General features: G+C 31.1%; 1 protein-coding gene across 1 annotated transcript in view; it reads left to right on the top strand.

Annotated features, from left to right (window-relative positions):
- The window catches only part of LOC138188855 (dynein beta chain, ciliary-like), a 69,189-nt gene that overhangs the window by 46,814 nt on the left and 3,681 nt on the right, over positions 1–18,694 (top strand). Inside the window, exons 19-27 of the mRNA XM_069130997.1 lie at positions 774–975; positions 2,917–3,083; positions 5,431–5,843; positions 7,551–7,821; positions 13,655–13,917; positions 15,016–15,326; positions 15,832–15,947; positions 16,101–16,312; positions 17,820–18,023. Of these exons, the coding sequence (XP_068987098.1) occupies positions 774–975; positions 2,917–3,083; positions 5,431–5,843; positions 7,551–7,821; positions 13,655–13,917; positions 15,016–15,326; positions 15,832–15,947; positions 16,101–16,312; positions 17,820–18,023 (2,159 nt within the window). The remainder of the gene's footprint in view (positions 1–773; positions 976–2,916; positions 3,084–5,430; positions 5,844–7,550; positions 7,822–13,654; positions 13,918–15,015; positions 15,327–15,831; positions 15,948–16,100; positions 16,313–17,819; positions 18,024–18,694) is intronic.

Here is an 18,694-nt window from a genome sequence, read left to right as displayed (position 1 = left end):
TCTTTTTATTTAAAGATTCGACACAGCTTTTTTGTATGTATAATATTATCGTGTATATGCCGTATAATGTTACCCTCTAATATTATTAATAATATTAATATAATTAATATTATACTATACATAGGTAATAAGCTTTCAATCAAACGCAATAATGCCAAGCTAACTAATAGTAATTATATAGAAAAGAGTTCACCGATTTTGGTGATTTTGAAATATGTTGTCAAGACCAACATTCTGAACAACTTTTTTTTTATACATGTAACCGCCACTCGGTTTCAGTTTCCGAGATATTCGCAAAATACTTGAATACAATTTATGTTACGATTACGTTTCATTCTGACGAAGGCGGATGTATTTTTATATAGTCCAAGCTAAACTTAACTCATTCATGAAAGATGTAACTATTTTTAAAAATGTGTGGGTTACAGGTTAGGCCAGAGTATCATCCGGCCGGCGATGCTGCTTTGAAATAATTTTAATTAATAATCATAGTCATTAGATAAGTATACATGTATAACCATATAACAAAAGAAAAAAACAACAGTTATCAGTTCAGTGCTCACGTTTTTGATTACTTTTTTAATGCTATAAATATAAATTACCTAATTACATTACAATTAAATTATGATACATGTATAGAATATCTAAGTATGCCACACTTTTATTGAATTAAGCATTTGTTTAAAGAAATTAATACGTTAAATAATATTTTTTCAAACATGTTTGAGAACATTATATCGAAAAATATAGCGATACGTGTAATAATTTTTAAGGAACTGCTGAAGGAAATGTTGAGCAATTTGAACATCATAAAAGCAACCAACCGGCCTAAACTTTTAGAGAAACTAGAAGAGCTGCAAGTGCAACTAAATTTCTGCGAGAAAGCGTTAGCCGATTACTTGGAAACAAAGAGATTAATTTACCCAAGGTTTTATTTCATCTCCGCAGCAGATTTACTTGATATTTTAAGCAATGGTTAGAAAACATTGATAGCTATAAATAATTCTTATTGTCTTTTCCTGCGAAAAAGAACGATCGAAAAGTGATACATTTTTGCTACCAAAATGACAGCTTATGATGAGATATCAGTCACATCAAATTTTCAAGTTGAGTCGGCAATTAATTTCCAAGGCATTAGGCGTCCAACATGCTCATAGCCATCAATGTGTGCTTCGGTATGTGGTCCTTTATCTCGGATCAGATAATTCAAAAAATCAGTCTCAGGCGTTTTGCTGACTGCTGATAGTGAATTTGAACTTAGATTCTCAAAACTGACAGTGACAATCTAAATAGTATGTATCAATTCGTTTAAGTTTAAATAGATACATTTTTCTTATTATGTAAAATAACTGTTCAATCGCTATTTGAATTTAGATTTTCAAAATTAACAATCTAAAATCAATATTTATCAATTTTAGATTCAATTATCAAATTTAGATGGATACATCATTTCTACATGTGTAATAACTGCTGAATTACTATTTGAATTTTGTTCTTTTTTTTTTTATCCCAGGATGGTGGATATCGCAAAATATTTTTGGAATTTGAGAAAAGAAGTAGAGGAAGATGATACAAGAGCACCTGGGTAAGAGCAACTAGGACGGATGCGTCGACTGAGAAGAAGTGGCAAACTGTTGGCTGTTGCATCTACGTTATGACACTTGTATGGTTCCTTGGATCAAAATCATGGGATACATGTACCCACATAATATATGTGACGTATCCATCATCATCATTTGCAGTAAATAGGACAAAAAAATACAAGACATAGATGCTACTTTAAATATATCGTACACTGGATTGAATCAGACATTTTGAATTTTGAAGATCCAAACTCAAATTGTCAGCAATTAGCAATATTTCCGAGAACAACTGTTTGAATTATTCAATCAAAGTTCGCACACCGAAGCATGCAAACTGACGCGTTGATGAGTATAAGATCGTAAGCTGTCATTTGGTACGAAATTCAGTTGCAAAATCGAGGGAGCAAAAATGAGCGATTTATTTGCCGTCACATATATTTAATACGTTAGATTGTAACGTATAACATGTTCTGTGTAACTCGGGGCGCTTAATTGCCTGAAAAGATACGATTGTTAGGAAAAAAATGTTTGAGACAAAAGTTGTTTGGTATAGAAGAACACGTACTGTACTTTTATCTGTTTGATCCGGCGATTACGTTGAAACGTCCTGTAGGGATAACATTAAAATTTTCAAATGAATTGCTTCATCTTTGATTACATATTCTTGTATTTGACATTTAGACGTTTCTAAATTTTCAAAAAAGAAAAAAAAATGGAAAAGGCTAACTAACTATTCCAAAAACATTAGAAAACTGCGAAATTGTGTTTTGACAATGCCATATCAGTGGTAGAACTATGGTAGAATTATATATATTATATTATAATTATAAATTACACAATTATAAATAGAATTATAATTACAAATAAATGTATATTATAATTATGGTAGAATTATGGAAAACATCTTTATCTATCCCCATGATTGGGTAACGCTAATGTCGGTGGCATATCAAATTTTAAAAGTCGTATCTCGATAATGGATTTTGCAAAGAACACGAGTTTGAAGTGTTTTGAAAATGTCTGAATGTCAACTACAAGAATATGTAGAATAAAAAATAGCGACGTCTATTTAAGAATTGTAATGTCACCTTTACAGGATGTTTCAAAGCCATTGCAAGGTCAAATAGATGAAAGCACAGTATGTTCCCATCAATACGATACAGCTTTCGTCTGAAGCATTTCTTTGTATCATTTGTATTTTTCCAGGTATTGCAAGGACAATGCTAGTAGCATAATTATATTTATTTAATTTAAGTAAAGCACTTTTGTAAACAATTATTTTATGAACTTAATACTGAATTTGAAATTTATTGAATACATTACTTCTCCTTAGGAAACAATCCTGAATTGGTCTGCAGACATTTGTCAAAGCTGTACGATTCTATTGCAAAATTACATTGGAAAATGGACGGTGGGAAACCAACGAAGCAGGCGAGAGTTATGATTGCCAAAGACGGTGAGGAAATGGCTATTCATGGGACTTGCGATTGCAGTGGAAAGGTACTTTCTCGTAATAAATATGAAGATAGGCTTTCAACCCTCCGTTTGCAATCTTATTTTTACCAACATCGCCTGCATACTGGGTCATTTAAGACCACGCAGCTTTTTTAGGATATTTTTAGGTTTTAAAAAGCCCCCAAAATTTTTGCATAAAACTGCTGTTTAGAGAACCTACCTTCTTCAATTTCACGTATATTATCAAGACCCTATCCTGTTCAAAAGGTTTTTGCCATCGCTCGTTGTTTATTAAAGCTAGAACTACCACATCAGTCAAAATGACTGGTTTTACAATTTTAAGATAAAATTCCTCATCATGTTACATTTATTTTCCGCAATGATGTAATGATTTCTGCAACTATAACTAAAAAAAACATATAATGAATTTTATTTTATTTTTTTTAGTTATTCAAAACCAAAATAATGTTTTTTTCTTGGTTACTTATACAAATGCCAGTCAAAATGACTGGTAATTGTAAATATGTAAAAGGATTCTATAATCTGTTTACCGAATTAACCAGCTTCCTCGTTTTGTACTACTTCCAACACGTTTTTTAGGATTTTTACTGCGTATCATTCCATATGTTGGTGTCAATTATCAAGAAAATTCCGGGTCGATCGGTGATGTTAGGAAGTTACGAAGTACTTAAATAATAATAATAATAATATTAAATAACCAAAGAAACTTAATAAGTTAAGAAGTTACACAAAGTAAATGTTGGATCTGTAATTGCTTTATTCCATACGAATCGTGGTTAAACTAGGATTATCGAATTGAACAAAACTCAAGCCTAAAATCAAGCGTTAGGCGAATATAAATGTTTACATTAATATAAAAGATCCAATTGAGGAATTTATTACTATCTCTTACTCTATTACTATCTCTTAAAATCTCTTCAAATCTCTTACGTTGCTTATCTCAATTTCATCGGCCGTAAAACGTCGATGTAACCCGCAGATGCAGAAACAACAGACAGTAAAACAGTGCACAATATGTATATGTTACCGACAAAGTCGGCATACGGGAAGATATTAAGATTTACCCGGAAAACGTAACACTCTTCGTAACATGCAAACCTAATATACATCACGAAAATCACTAGAACTGGAATAGAACGATCGTTTGTAACTACCGGCACTGCCTTTGTCGTCTAATCGTGCGCGACAGCCAAATGCAAATACGCTTTTCGCTACTTCGAACTTGTTACCGATAAGGATCAAGACCGACGGTTGAGAAATCGGATGGACAAAGTGACAAGTGCAGATCGTTACCATTCCAAGTGTTCCATAACGATTGCTCTGTTCAAAACGTGGAACAAGGAAACAATCCACAGGTCGAGTCTATGTTTTATGCATCGTCTCGTACGTTTCTCATTATTCATCGCACTTCTTTTTGATTGAGTTCCTTAGTAAAAAGATGTCAACAAGACACAAATTTGGTTTCAACGACCAGCACAATCAAAAGATCGAACGTGCCGAGCAATCAAATATATATGTATATATACATGTATATACATGTATAGCAATATCATGTGCTGACTCTAACTCTCCACTGGCAATATGTTTTTTCATTAACGCGATTGACAATGTGTCCTTCACTCCGTGGCTTAACTTCTTATTGTTTTGGATTTGAAAGAAATGTGGAAAGACTTTGAGATACTACTTATAATTCCTAATTTACGATACAAGTGATACTGTAGTCAAATGCTTAAATCTTTTTGCAATAAGAAAAAACGTAAAAGAATTACGAAAGATATAAAATGAAAAATAAAAAATGTGTATATACAAAAATTCACTGACTTATGGATCGCAGTACTCATTTTACTCTCGTGGTATTCAAAATTGGATTGTACGAAATAAATAGTATTTAGCCAATCAAGGATAACACACTTGTAATAGTTGTAAGATTTTTCAGATGCGAGAATCACTGGGTCTGCCATTTTCGTTTCGGAGAAATTAAGTTATTCTGTTAATAACTTTTTAACAAACAAGGAGTGGTGACTAAAACCTTTACATGGTCACTCAGAAGGCTAACCTCGATAACATGTATGAAGGTTAGAGTTATTGGAAGTGGGTCCTCTAAACAGCAGCCTTTTTACCAAGCAAAGTAAAATTAAAAAAAAAATATGGAAGAAATTAAGAATTACTTAAAATTACCGATCAAAATCGACACAGTATGCAGAGATGGATGGACCAAGTTGGATTTGTGTATCCGTAGTAGAAAACTAAAATTTCTAGTAGTTTGAAGTGTCAATAACATTGATGCAAATATTCTTATCATTTATATTTTCATAGATATTTATATATTTTGTTTAATAAAACATATTTCATTTCCCTATTATTTTTTTAGGTGGAAGTTTGGTTGAACAACGTAACAGATGCGATGAAGAGATCGGTAAGGCATCATATATCTCAGGCAGTAGCTACATACGACGAGAAACCACGTGAACAATGGATTTTCGATCATCGAGCTCAACCCGCGCTATGCGGAACTCAAATCTGGTGGACTACGGAAGTAAACATGGCCTTTATGAGATTAGAAGAAGGTTTCGAGAATGCGTTTAAAGATTATCAGCGAAAGCAAATTAATCAGTTAAACGCGTTGATAGTACTTCTCTGTGGAGATTTGAGTGAAAGCGATAGAAGGAAGATCATGACAATCTGTACAATCGACGTGCATGCAAGGGACGTTGTAGCGAAAATGATCGCGATGAAGGCAGATCACTATTCTAGTTTTCAGTGGCAATCGCAACTCAGGCACAGGTAAACTCGACGACGATTGATTTGGTCGTATAGTGGAGCCTCTAGTATCTGAAAGTTCCACTATCCAAACTTTCTATTATTCGAACACTATATTTTCCTGCCTATGTCCTCTACTATCACACAAACAAACAAATTGACTTGAAGTGTATCTGTAGTTACGTCCTTCCTTAATCTCATTTCATTCGTACATTGCCGCGGTATAAAGTTGACATTATACGTGTCAATATAATTTATGTGTCATGACATTGTACTACTAAATTGTAACATTAACGCTAATGTAAAAACTGCAAAAATTGCAAGATTGTATCGCACCTTGGGAGATCTACGATGAATGGAATTAACAAACAAGAACATGTAATTGAGATTTATTTAGGTTTCTTTGCGACTAAATTTCAATGGAGCTACAAAATAAAGATATGGATATTGCTGTACATCAGTGACCTCTACGAATCAGAAAAATAGCAATGCCAACATGAGTAGCTTAAGCTATGCGAGAAACCTTTGAAATTTAATCAACAATTAAACGGGGATCGAAATTTCTGGGCCCAAAAAGAAAGTAGTGGTTCATTAGCAAAATGAAAATTACAAAATAAAAATTGCATTGCCAAGGAATAGAAACTTTCTCTAGACCATCTGGTCACGGAGTGGGGGAAGCAGTGATGCCTTTTTGCTAAGCAGACTGTGAGGGACTTACCCCAGAACTTTGAGGGACTATAGTCTTTCTATAAAAAGATCTAACTGATTCTTTGCAAAATATGTACAATGTGTACCATGTTGAAATTACAATGAATTATCATTATATTATATTATTGAAAATAGTATAATGAAGCAGGCTTGTTTTGAGAAGCATTGACAAGAAGACCTTAGTTTCTTGTCGACAAGAATCGGCTCCTGGTCGTAAAATTAGCAGAAATACCATCACAGCGTTATTTTGCTCAAATGTAACTGAATGCCATCGGCTCCCCTTGTTAGCTCAGTGTTAAGGTAGAGAAAAGTAAACATCACATAAACGAGAAAGATATGGGGTCCATAAATAATTTTGAAATAATTTATTTGTATTACATCTTACTCTTCGTAATTGTCATTGCATTATTCTTTTCCAAACATACTGCAACACTCGTAAACACGTCCATTTGAGAAACAATGTTTTCCATCGCATAATAGCCCCCTCAGAATCAAACAACTTTGTTTCAAACGTTTCTCTGTATCTCAAAAACTGATTTAGGTGGCTCAGTCTTTGTGATTCACTCTGTATGGTATAATAATTAAGAGAATATGAGAATAGCCATGTCTCGCTATTGTTTCAGATACTAGAGGTTGCACTGTATAAATAAAGCAGTTGATTATGAACTATATATCTATATTTCAGCATGAATGTGCTAAATAAAATATTAAATAGAACGAATTGGATGAATAATGGAATAAATTGAATAACATTAAAATTGTACAGAATTTCGTTAATTGCATATTCAATTTCATAATTCTTTTATCAAATTTGTTTAGTTATTGTTTGCAGATTATCTTACGTTTGTGATATTTTTAGAAACTATTGCTTGGAAAATTTATCTGTTATGTAGCTCATCTTTAAAGACAAAGTTATTTATTGCCTAGATTTATCTCTTGTTTTTTACTCAACTATTTATCAACACTTTATCAACATTTTATTAACTTGTTTTGTTTCACTTCAAATGACCGAATAACTTACAGATGGGACGACAAAGTTGGTGATTGTTTCGCTGATATCTGCGATGCTTCCTTCAAATACGATTACGAATATTTGGGAAATGTTCCACGGCTGGTGATAACACCATTAACCGATCGATGTTACATCACTTTAACACAATCTTTGCATCTTATAATGGGTGGAGCACCAGCTGGCCCAGCTGGAACTGGCAAGACAGAAACCACGAAAGATTTAGGGAGAGCATTGGGCCAAATGGTTTATGTGTTTAACTGTTCTGAACAAATGGATTATAAGGTAAACTCATAGTTATTTTATGGATAGATCTTTGATATTAAATTTCCACGTTGAAATTAAAATTTACACAACTTTTGGAACGTGGGGATCTATTTTTATAACAAACATATAAGTTTTATTTTGTATTTTTGTTTTATAATTATATTTTATAATTTTGATTTTACGTAAAGTTTATACCAGTTATTTTACAATAGTCATTTTTGGAAATTCTACTGTACTTCGTATGGAGCAAATAAATTTTATATATCTAAATAAAATTAAATAATTACTTTGCAATAAAAATTAAATAAAATGTATTAATGAATAAGCAGCTTAATGGTAAGAGCACAAGTTACACTTTTTATTTGTTTCATTTTATCACACATTCCTTTCTCAACATATTTTTAAACTATGCAAAAAGTTTCATATGCTCCCAACATGTACCAGAATTTTCCACTTCCTAAAAAATGTAAATCTAATTATTAATAATCATAAGTCGAATGTTATATATTATGGGAATAATGTAGCATAACATTTTGGAAAATTGAATTTTATTTCTACTTCTTTTTGTACAAAAGATAGTACCAATTATTGTCTAGTTATCTGACATAACGTGTTGATTTACGTCTCACTATAACAAACTGTAATATAAATAAATATTTTAACACACTGTGCATCTGAATATGAATTACATAATGCTCTGAGTTGTTTCAGACATTCCTTCTATGAAGAGATGTATATTGGCTAAAAATTAATTTCTCTACTTGACTTTCACATATTATGATACAAATGTTAAGTAACGAGCTAATATTACTTCTTGAGAATTTAAGTATTTAGTGAATTATTTTTAAGTATTTAGTAAAGCAAGTACGTCGAGTCAAGTAACTTTTCAACGTATTAATTTTGTTAATTTTACATTGCTATATGTTATGAATTTTATATATATATTACAGTAATAACAATATATATATTTGATTAATAATTTATTAATAATTATACTATATATATTATATATATATAGTATTTTTTATTGTTCTTAAATTGAAGTGATAAAAATATTCATGTAAATTAATAACTTGTTTTGTTCTTATTTAAAACAATCAATAAAATACAATTAGAAGTAGAAAATTTTGAACAATATTTCTATAATATTTCTTCATGTTTTTATTCAAGGAATATGTAGAATTTATTGAAAATGTAGAATAAGACATGTGACGACTACATGACATGTGAAGACATGTGCAGATATTAAGATATATACATATATATCACAGAAGGATGTTAAATACATAAATTACAAGGTTTCATGAAGATCACAAATGTTATAAACTTACTTTGACAAATAATTTATTTTCGTACGAAATATCGTAATTTTTATGGTAATTTAAAAACGAAATATCTAAATTTTTTGTAAAATTTTGGGAGAGTGATATATTTTCCATAAAAAAAGTTTGCAAAATATTAAAATTTATATTGAGCTTTTCCTAAATCTAGCAGCGAATGACATATTTGTTATAAATTTAATACGATAGAATTCCATTTATTCGAACTCCCTTCATTCAGACTGGTATCGTCATAATGCACGATTTATCGAATATGTTCCTGAACCCCTATTATAAATTATCCAACTCTAAACCACGCGACATGCCACTTACATGAATAAATGTTTTTGCCTTAGTGCAGTTGAACCTCCAATAGCCGAAGATCTATTATCCGAATGTTTCACTATCCACACGTTCAATTAACGGAACAATACTTTTTACTTGTGTCATTTACTATTATATGTCTCTTGTGTAATTTCATACTATTGGATTGGCAACTAAGTGAGTGCGAATTTTGTCAATACCACCTAATGACTTCAGTACGAAGCTAATATTCTACAAGTTAATATCTCTTGTCTCTGATGACATCAAAGAGGAAACGTGATATATTGAGCGTTATATGGAGAGGAAAGATGCTTCAAAAGTTGGAAAAAAAGTGTGGTAATGTTGCAAAAATTGCAAAAATGTACAGCGTTATAAGATCTACGATTAATGACATCAAAAACAGAAACGAGCAAGTGTGAGAATTACCCAAGTGTTTCAGGAAGCAGAAAAACTTTATTAATGGATTTGAAAAATAAATATCTATTCTCTGTCTTATAGCAATGATAATAAATCAGCACTAAAGGAATCAGTGTCTACATATGTAGGATGTTACAGAACATGTGCGATCCACTTCTGGAGCTGATTGTACAATACATTTGAAAACAGCGAAAGAAGCTCATACGAACGTATGGTCTATCTCTCTTCGTATGTGAGGTATAACAAATATATTGTATGCCTACACAATCTATTGGAAATGTTGAAATACTAACATCCAGAATGGAACAAGCCTATCAGTAAATTTGGCTATCAATAACATCAGGAACTATTCAGAGTACAACTGTCTACAGACTTGCCTTGAAATGCGAGGTGCTCATTTTGAGCATCTTTTTTAAGGGTAATTAGATAACACAAAATCCGAACAAGCAATTACTTACATTTCATGAATGAAAACAGATAGAACATATGTTTATATGAATTTCATTATTTTCATTATTTTCATTATTATTTTTTCATTATTTTCAGGTCAATTCCTGAGGCATGTTCCACATGTTCTGTTACACCCTGTATATTGTACAAGAATGTTTTGAAATTTAAATAAATATCAACATTTTACTTCCTCGTATTGAGAGAAAGGAGAGTACAGCGGAAGTGACAATAAAAAGGCTTCTTTACAGTGTTTATTATTAAAAGTGTTTATAGCATTGGAAAGAGGACTAGGTCGTTTGAGGCACAAACAGAATATAATTCAACGCAGTTCAATGTAGTAACAAAATTTGACTTGCTAGTAAAAAGATGTAGAATCCACAGATAATTCAAAAAAGATTTCCTTTTATATTGTATCGTATTCTTTGTGATTGTTCTTGTATTATTTGTTTTGAAATATAGAATAATAATAATAAAAAGAGACGCGGGTTCTATTAACTGAAGATCTCCTCATCCAAATAGTTATATGCTTCTCCATTCATTCGAATACTGCACATGTATCTAAAAATGTATACTGTATCTAAAAAATTCAGTTTAATCTTTCTACGTAACAATGTATTCCAGTATCAGTAGTGACCGAATTTCAATCAAATGATGAAAAGCAAAATCCAGTTACATGAAAATTAATTCCGATTGTACGAATAACAGCGAAGAAAGGAACAACTAGCGAATTCCTATTATTATCCGACCGTGCCAAATATCCGACACGTCTTGTCCGCGGACCGTATCGGATAAATGAAGTTTCACTCTGATTAACGAAACATTCGCGAAAACCTTTTCCTTGATTTCACTGCGTACCCCAGTTATCGTAACTTACATAAGAAGCGACCAAAGTATTTAATTTCTGTTGACTTACATGCAATTTGACAATTAAGGACAGTTATGAAGAGTTTTTACGACCATCACGATTTCCCAATTTGATGTCGGTATATTACCTTCTGTGGTACGCAATAGGAAACGATATATTACGGACAGCTAATGACAATAGAAGGTATGAGAAACCGAATTTCTGAAATTTGTCCAATATCTACTACACAGACAATTTGATTTACGCAATTATATGGCAATCAATTCTCAGGCTCGACCATGTACGGTAATTGAAATAGGTAGTGAAACCACAAAGAACTATTATATTTAGAACACATATTTAAAGATCTATGGTAAATTACTTTCTCAAATTTCTCAAATACGTCTTCTCCGATATTACATCAATTTTTTTATTAATTTCTATAAAGTAGCATAAGATAAGTTTCTATAAATTTTTTTTCTCTCTAAAATGCATATTTCGGGAACTATTTACAATGTTTAAATTATGTGACTTACCTCGTATAAATCATAGCTGAAGTACCTAAATTATTACAAATCTCGTAAATAAAGATATTAAACAATTATTTATATCTAAAAATATATTAATAAAATTACTTCATGTTTACAAGAGACACATTGTGTTTGCTATTGTGGTTTTGAATTTTAAATTTTGAGTTTTCAGAACAAAAATATAGCATTCCATTTGCACGAACGAAAGTGAGTCTGAAAACTCCAAATTTATCTCATGGAAACATAAATACTTGTACTCCCATATTATGTAACTCATTTTATATAAAAAAAGATACAATGTTCCGATATGGTACATCAGATAGTCGTTTTATTATGAATTTCCAATATTTTATTTTTAGTATCCAAATCTTAGTATCTAATTGTGTTAAGTTATGCATTAAGTTTGTTCACCTCTTGGTGTTGCAGTTTCAACAATATTATAGAGACGTTACTCATGTTAGCTACAGTGACTGAACATACGACAAATAGTATGAATAAATATTGTTTATAATTGTAATTTATTATAATTATTATTATATTTATTACATTTAATAGCAAAAAGAGAACTAATATTATAAGTGTTAAATAATGAAATTGTTCATGAGTGTGAAGCCAGATTACATATTAGATTACAAAGCAGTATGTGGTACACGATATGTCGGGTTCGGGTTGGGACTGAAAAGTTCGGGCAAATTCGGGCATGCTCGGGTTGAGCCGTAAAAATTCGAGCACATTCGAGTGGTCACCCAACACGTACGTACACTCAGATAGCCTCATTGCTTCGGACAGTTTTCTTTGGGCTTTTTCGAGTCAGATCGGAAAAAGTCGGACGAGCTTGGACGAGATACTGCGATACCCATAGTCGTGATTCGATTCGAGATTGTGTTTGGAATAAAATTGATCGTATTATCTTTACAATGCAATCCTTGATAGTTAGTTTTCTTAGGCAATCAAATACCCAACAGGCAAATGCAAAATCTTTGTCTATATGGAACTTCGAAATAAGATCATTTTTCTGTGAAATAATAATATCTCTAATGAATATATTTGAAATAAATTTCGTTCGATGTAACCTGTTTATTTACTTTATAGGAAGTATATAGATTTTATTCTTATTTTATGGAAATTGGAAAATGTACTCTATTAACAAATTACTCTTTTAATATTACAGTACTAATTACACGGATAGAAAAGAAATAGTTGTTCTGGATGTTTAAAACTGGATGTTTAATAGTGATCAAAATATACAGCCAATTTTAAATCCGAATGTAGAAACTCAATTGTTTCAAATTCCATGGCAATAACTTTGTACTTGTAGCAATGACTATACTACCCGATGTTGAGAATAATCTCTCGCTCATAAAGTTGCAGAAATATTTAAAACATTCTTACATTCAAATTTTATTCTTCGAGGGAAAATTATCTTATTTCATACTTCCATACAGAGAAAGATTTTGCACATGTTTATTGAGTACTTGGTTGCCTAAAAAAACCGAATATCAAAGATTACATTATGAACGTAATAATCAATTTCAAACACAATCTCGAATCGAATCACGGCCACGTGCATGGCGGGATTTCGTCCGAAGCTGCACGACTTTTTCCGACTTGACCCGAAAGGCTATCCGAATGTACATATGTATTGTATATATTAGAATTTTTTAATGAAAGCTTCAGTGTGATGGGATAAAGAATTATCTAATCTATTTGAAAAATAAAATGGAATAGAAAATAGCGCATAACCTTTGCTTAAATATATCTTACATAGGTAAAATAAACTTAGCGATATTTAATACTTTTTTAAAGAAATACGAGTGAACTTCTTATACAATTTAATAGGTATTTAGATTTAAAATGTTGCTTTACACTATTTCATATAGTAAGTTTTTTGGTGACTCTTACGTGAAGATATATTTTCTCGTTTCAAATGTTGATTGAACATAAGTGATATTATCATTTTCTTTCAGTCCTGCGGAAACATTTACAAAGGTCTTGCTCAAGTAGGAGCATGGGGTTGTTTCGATGAATTCAACCGAATTTCGGTGGAGGTACTTTCGGTGGTGGCTGTGCAAGTGAAATCAGTTTTAGACGGAGTGAAAAGCCGCAAACCGATATTTTTGTTCTTCGGAGAAGAACTGAATCTCGTTCCCACTGTTGGAATGTTCATTACTATGAATCCTGGCTATGCGGGAAGGACGGAATTGCCCGAAAATTTGAAAACTTTATTCAGGTACGTTAAATCATCTATATTTGTACTTACATAAGACTACAATCATACTAGCATTAAACAGCAAATTACATTCCAATGCTGCATTAAACATTGTATTTTATTTAAAAAAATGAGGCTATATAATAAATTTATTATAGAAAAAATTAATATGAGTCATCGCGAGAAAATGGAAAAATGCAAAATATGACGACGGAGGATGTGTACATACGTTTACATGCAATTGCCATAGTCATACGTATTATCATAAAAAATACTATCTTGTCTAATGTAGGGTATTAATAATGAATCAATAATGATGTGTAGTATGCTTGGCGCTAATAATATTACTTTTTGAAAATATTACTTTTTAAAAGTGAAACATATGATTTTTAAATTTTCAGCTTCAATAAATGGCATTATTTGTTTATAATTTATTTCTTACTTAAGGATAATAATTAATAAATAATTTATTTTTTACTTTCTCACATCTTACTCTTGTGCATAACAATGAAATCATTGGATGATACAGTTTGATAACTCAAGAATGTGACAAGTTAATAACTAAAAGTACAAGTAATAGTTAAATAATGAAGGTAAATTGTCATAGATGAAATAAGATTTTATATCATCTTAAAATAAAATTTTTAATTACAATTTGATATACACATAACATTAGTGTATCGTACCTGCTTTGTACTTGTTACACTCTCTTCATTCCTGTATATCACCGCAGTCTCACACCATACATGAGTACTCCTATCACCAGCACATCAAATAGGAACATTCTTAATCTGAGATCATCTCTAAGTTTTCTTTTCCTAGTTCTTCGTATTTGGTTAAGTATCACATTCGCCTTGTTTTTCCTTCCTTTTACATGCTTTACCATGCTTCCATTTACTTCTGCAGTGGTACATTTAGGTACGTAAGCTCCTTGATGCTTTTTTCATCCTTGCTCTCTTCCAGTACTACTTCAATTTTCTCTTTCTTCTTGTGTCCTTCCTGAACTTCATCATCTTTGATTTTTCTGCATTCGCCGTTAGATGTTTATTCTTATATATATAAATATATGAATTTTACTTTATTGTAGAAAGAATTATCACTGTTTTTTTTATTTTAAAGGCCCTGCGCCATGGTAGTTCCAGATTTTGACTTAATTTGCGAAATAATGCTGGTAGCGGAAGGTTTCCAAGAAGCTAGATTACTAGCAAGAAAATTCATAACGCTGTATCAGCTTTGTCGAGAACTTTTGTCGAAGCAAGATCACTATGATTGGGGTCTACGGGCGATTAAGTCGGTTTTAGTGGTTGCAGGGAAATTAAAGAGAGACGATCCCGGGAGAGCTGAAGATCAGGTGCTAATGAGAGCTCTCAGAGATTTCAATATACCGAAAATCGTGACCGACGATGTTCCAGTTTTTATGGGCCTTATTGGTAAATTGGTTTCTTGTAGTCTTTAATTGCCTTACAAATTTACAATCTACATAATTGAAACTAAATGCAAGATTCTCCATCAATTCTCAAGAATCTTAACTTTCTTTTACTATTTTTTTCAACTTGTTTATATTCCTTTTTATTGGATTGTGACTTGTATTACCGTACAACGATATTTATCTTATTCTCTTTTACGTTTACTTTTTGAGAATAGCTTTTAAAGGAATCACCTTTAGAAACTGTTTCACTAATCAACTAAAATGAAGTGAGATATTATCATGCGTAAAAGAAATACGTACCATTATTGTAAATAGTATATTTTCCAGTGATTAAAGAAATATCTCAATTGACCACAAAATGACAAATAGACAGAAACGAATATAACTCGAAAACAAGATCATATTGAGTATAATGTTTATCCATACATATGTATAGTATATATGTTCTAAGTTAACCTATACGTTTATACACTTAAGTTAACCTACTAGTTCATTTGCTTCTATAGGTGATTTGTTTCCCGCTCTGGATGTTCCGCGAAAAAGGGATTTAGATTTTGAATCAACGGTCCGACAATCTACTCTGGATCTCAAATTACAACCAGAAGATGGTTTTGTACTAAAAGTAAGAGTAAAACTGATTTGCGTTGTAATGTTTAACAGCTGGTATTAAAGTTGTATACATAATTATACCTACATAACTTTAAGGAAATTTGACATTATAATATGAAAAATAATTTTGTATATGGAAAATTTCAAATTATATTAAATTCGTTAGGTTGTACAGTTAGAGGAATTGCTTCATGTTCGTCATTCAGTTTTCATTGTTGGATTTGCTGGAACCGGAAAAACGGAAGTTTGGAAAACACTTAATCGAACATACTTTAATCAGCAATTAAAGCCATATTATAATGACTTGAATCCGAAAGCAGTGACTAATGACGAACTATTTGGAATTATCAATCCTGCAACGCGGGAATGGAAAGACGGGTTTGATTCATCTCATTATTAACAATAGGTTTTACAGCAACACTATGTTTAATGACATTTTTTAGATGTTTTATAAATCCCATTCAGAAACGTTAGAATATCTCGTAGTTTCAGACGAGATGATATGATGATCGATTTAAATTCAGGAATCATAATTTTGCATTCATAGAATATACTATTATATAGGAAGAGTGTAAGGGAAATATAGTATGTGCATGTGTGTGAAAAATCATACATTTATTATGTATGATTATATACACATATTTATTTAAAAAATTTCATATGAATTAAATGCAAAATGCAGAGAAGTTTGCCTACATTTATTAAAATTTATTAATAACGCGAATACCTGAATTGGTCAAAGCAATGATCGAGAGATATAGTAGATATTAACGAGAAGAAATTTAACGTTATAACATTGGATACAGGTATCCCTTTATAATATGATACTCTTACAAACACAAATTCATTCCAACACGATTTGAGAATTGGGAAAATTCCCGTAAAAAAAAAAAACACGAATTGAGAATCGTTAAGTGCAAGCAGCGTCATTCGATATCGTTCATTCGAACAAGCATATGTGTTGTCTCAGATTTGCATATGGAATTTAGAAGTATTAAAATTTTGAATTTATTCTTAGTTCGAGGAGTATTAACCATTTGCACTCGAAAATTTCTTCGCTACATCGAAGTAGGAAATCAAAGATTTTCATTATTTTTTATATAAAATGTGGATAACAGTTTTTAGAAGTAATATAAATAATATTAATATATAAATGTATAGTACTTTGAATTAATTATTAATTGTTTTAATAAATATATTTGGCTTGACTATGAAAAAATAACATACTTTTGTAGTACATTTATAAATATTAGTACTATATTAGTATGTTATATTACATTATAATATGGTACTATGATTATACCATATATAATGTGATAGAATAGAATACTATATCAGTGTATTATGGTATATTATGATATCGAAAAACCGTTAAAAAGTATTATTAAGTATACTTATTTACTACAGTAATATTGCTATACTTATTAACTATTGGAACCTAACCTCCACTTTTATATCAGTTCTTTGTTTCGCATACTACGGCATTTTTCGAAACCTAACTATCGTGTTATACGAAGGATACCTGTATATAAATTCTTTATGTATCATAAGATTCTATAATCTCTGCCTACCTTTATATAAGTTTCAAACTAAATAATAATTGTTAATAGTTTCAACAACTTTCAAACTTTTTTACTCTTTTAACTTTTAAAAAATCATACACATACAAGTACTTTCTGAAAGTGGCTTAATACCTGTGAACAGAGCTGTTTTACTAACATTTAAAAAGTTTTAATTTAATATACATGATTTTATATATAATATATACATTCAATTTTCTCGCTATGAATTATATCATTTTTCGCTATGAATTATAGTTTTGCCATCTTTTGATCGTTAACTTATTATATCAAATATTTAATAAGTAATTATCTTGATCAATCAGATTGTTCTCCGTGATAATGAGAGATCAGGCAAACATGACAGGAAATGATCCAAAATGGATCATTTTTGACGGCGATATAGATCCGATGTGGATCGAGTCATTAAACACTGTCATGGATGACAACAAAGTGTTAACTTTGGCTAGCAACGAAAGAATCGCTTTAACAGAACACATGAGGCTTCTCTTCGAGATTTCAAATCTTAGGTAATATGCAGCACTTTATCATTGGTAATTTTTTTTTGTCTAATGACTATAGCTATCATCTTAACTATAGTTATCATTATAATTGATTAACCACAAAAGGAAGCCTCAACTCCAATGATTTTGATCTTAAGATATGTTGTAGAAAGGCAGAGACTAAATAACATACACTTTGTCCGAGGGCCTCAAAAGTTATGTTAAGTTGGATGTTGTGGATCATGGAATCAAACCTAACCTAATCATTGGTTACCACTATTAGGATCGCAATTTTATACAAATGCATATGAAATTTCGTTTTTAATTACTTATATTGGAGTAAGCATAATCTAACAAATATCATTTTCTTTTTGTCATAACTTTTGAACACGATCGTTCTACGTCTCGAAAGAAGCGTATGTTACTCGAGACTCTCCCTTCTACAACATATCCGAAATTCAACAAAATTGGAGTCGAGGTCCCCTTTTCTGCATATTTACGATAATGGTTATTTCTTCAGAATTCTATTAGTATTGAGATCACAAATCTCGATCGTAAATCAGTTTTTAAGTACCAATTGAGTGGCAATCGATTTTTAGTTTGCGAACATAAATTTGCTAGAACTTAGATTTCTTATCGATCTTCTCATCAGTCACCGACGCAACATTTTTATTGTAAACGATGTCGTATTGCTGGGA

Source organism: Bombus flavifrons, chromosome 17 (genome assembly GCF_040668555.2).
Source record: "Bombus flavifrons isolate JBK064 chromosome 17, iyBomFlav1_principal, whole genome shotgun sequence".
Classification (NCBI taxonomy): domain Eukaryota; kingdom Metazoa; phylum Arthropoda; class Insecta; order Hymenoptera; family Apidae; genus Bombus; species Bombus flavifrons.
Note: the sequence above shows the minus strand (reverse complement) of the source record. Positions and strands in the feature narration are given on the sequence as shown.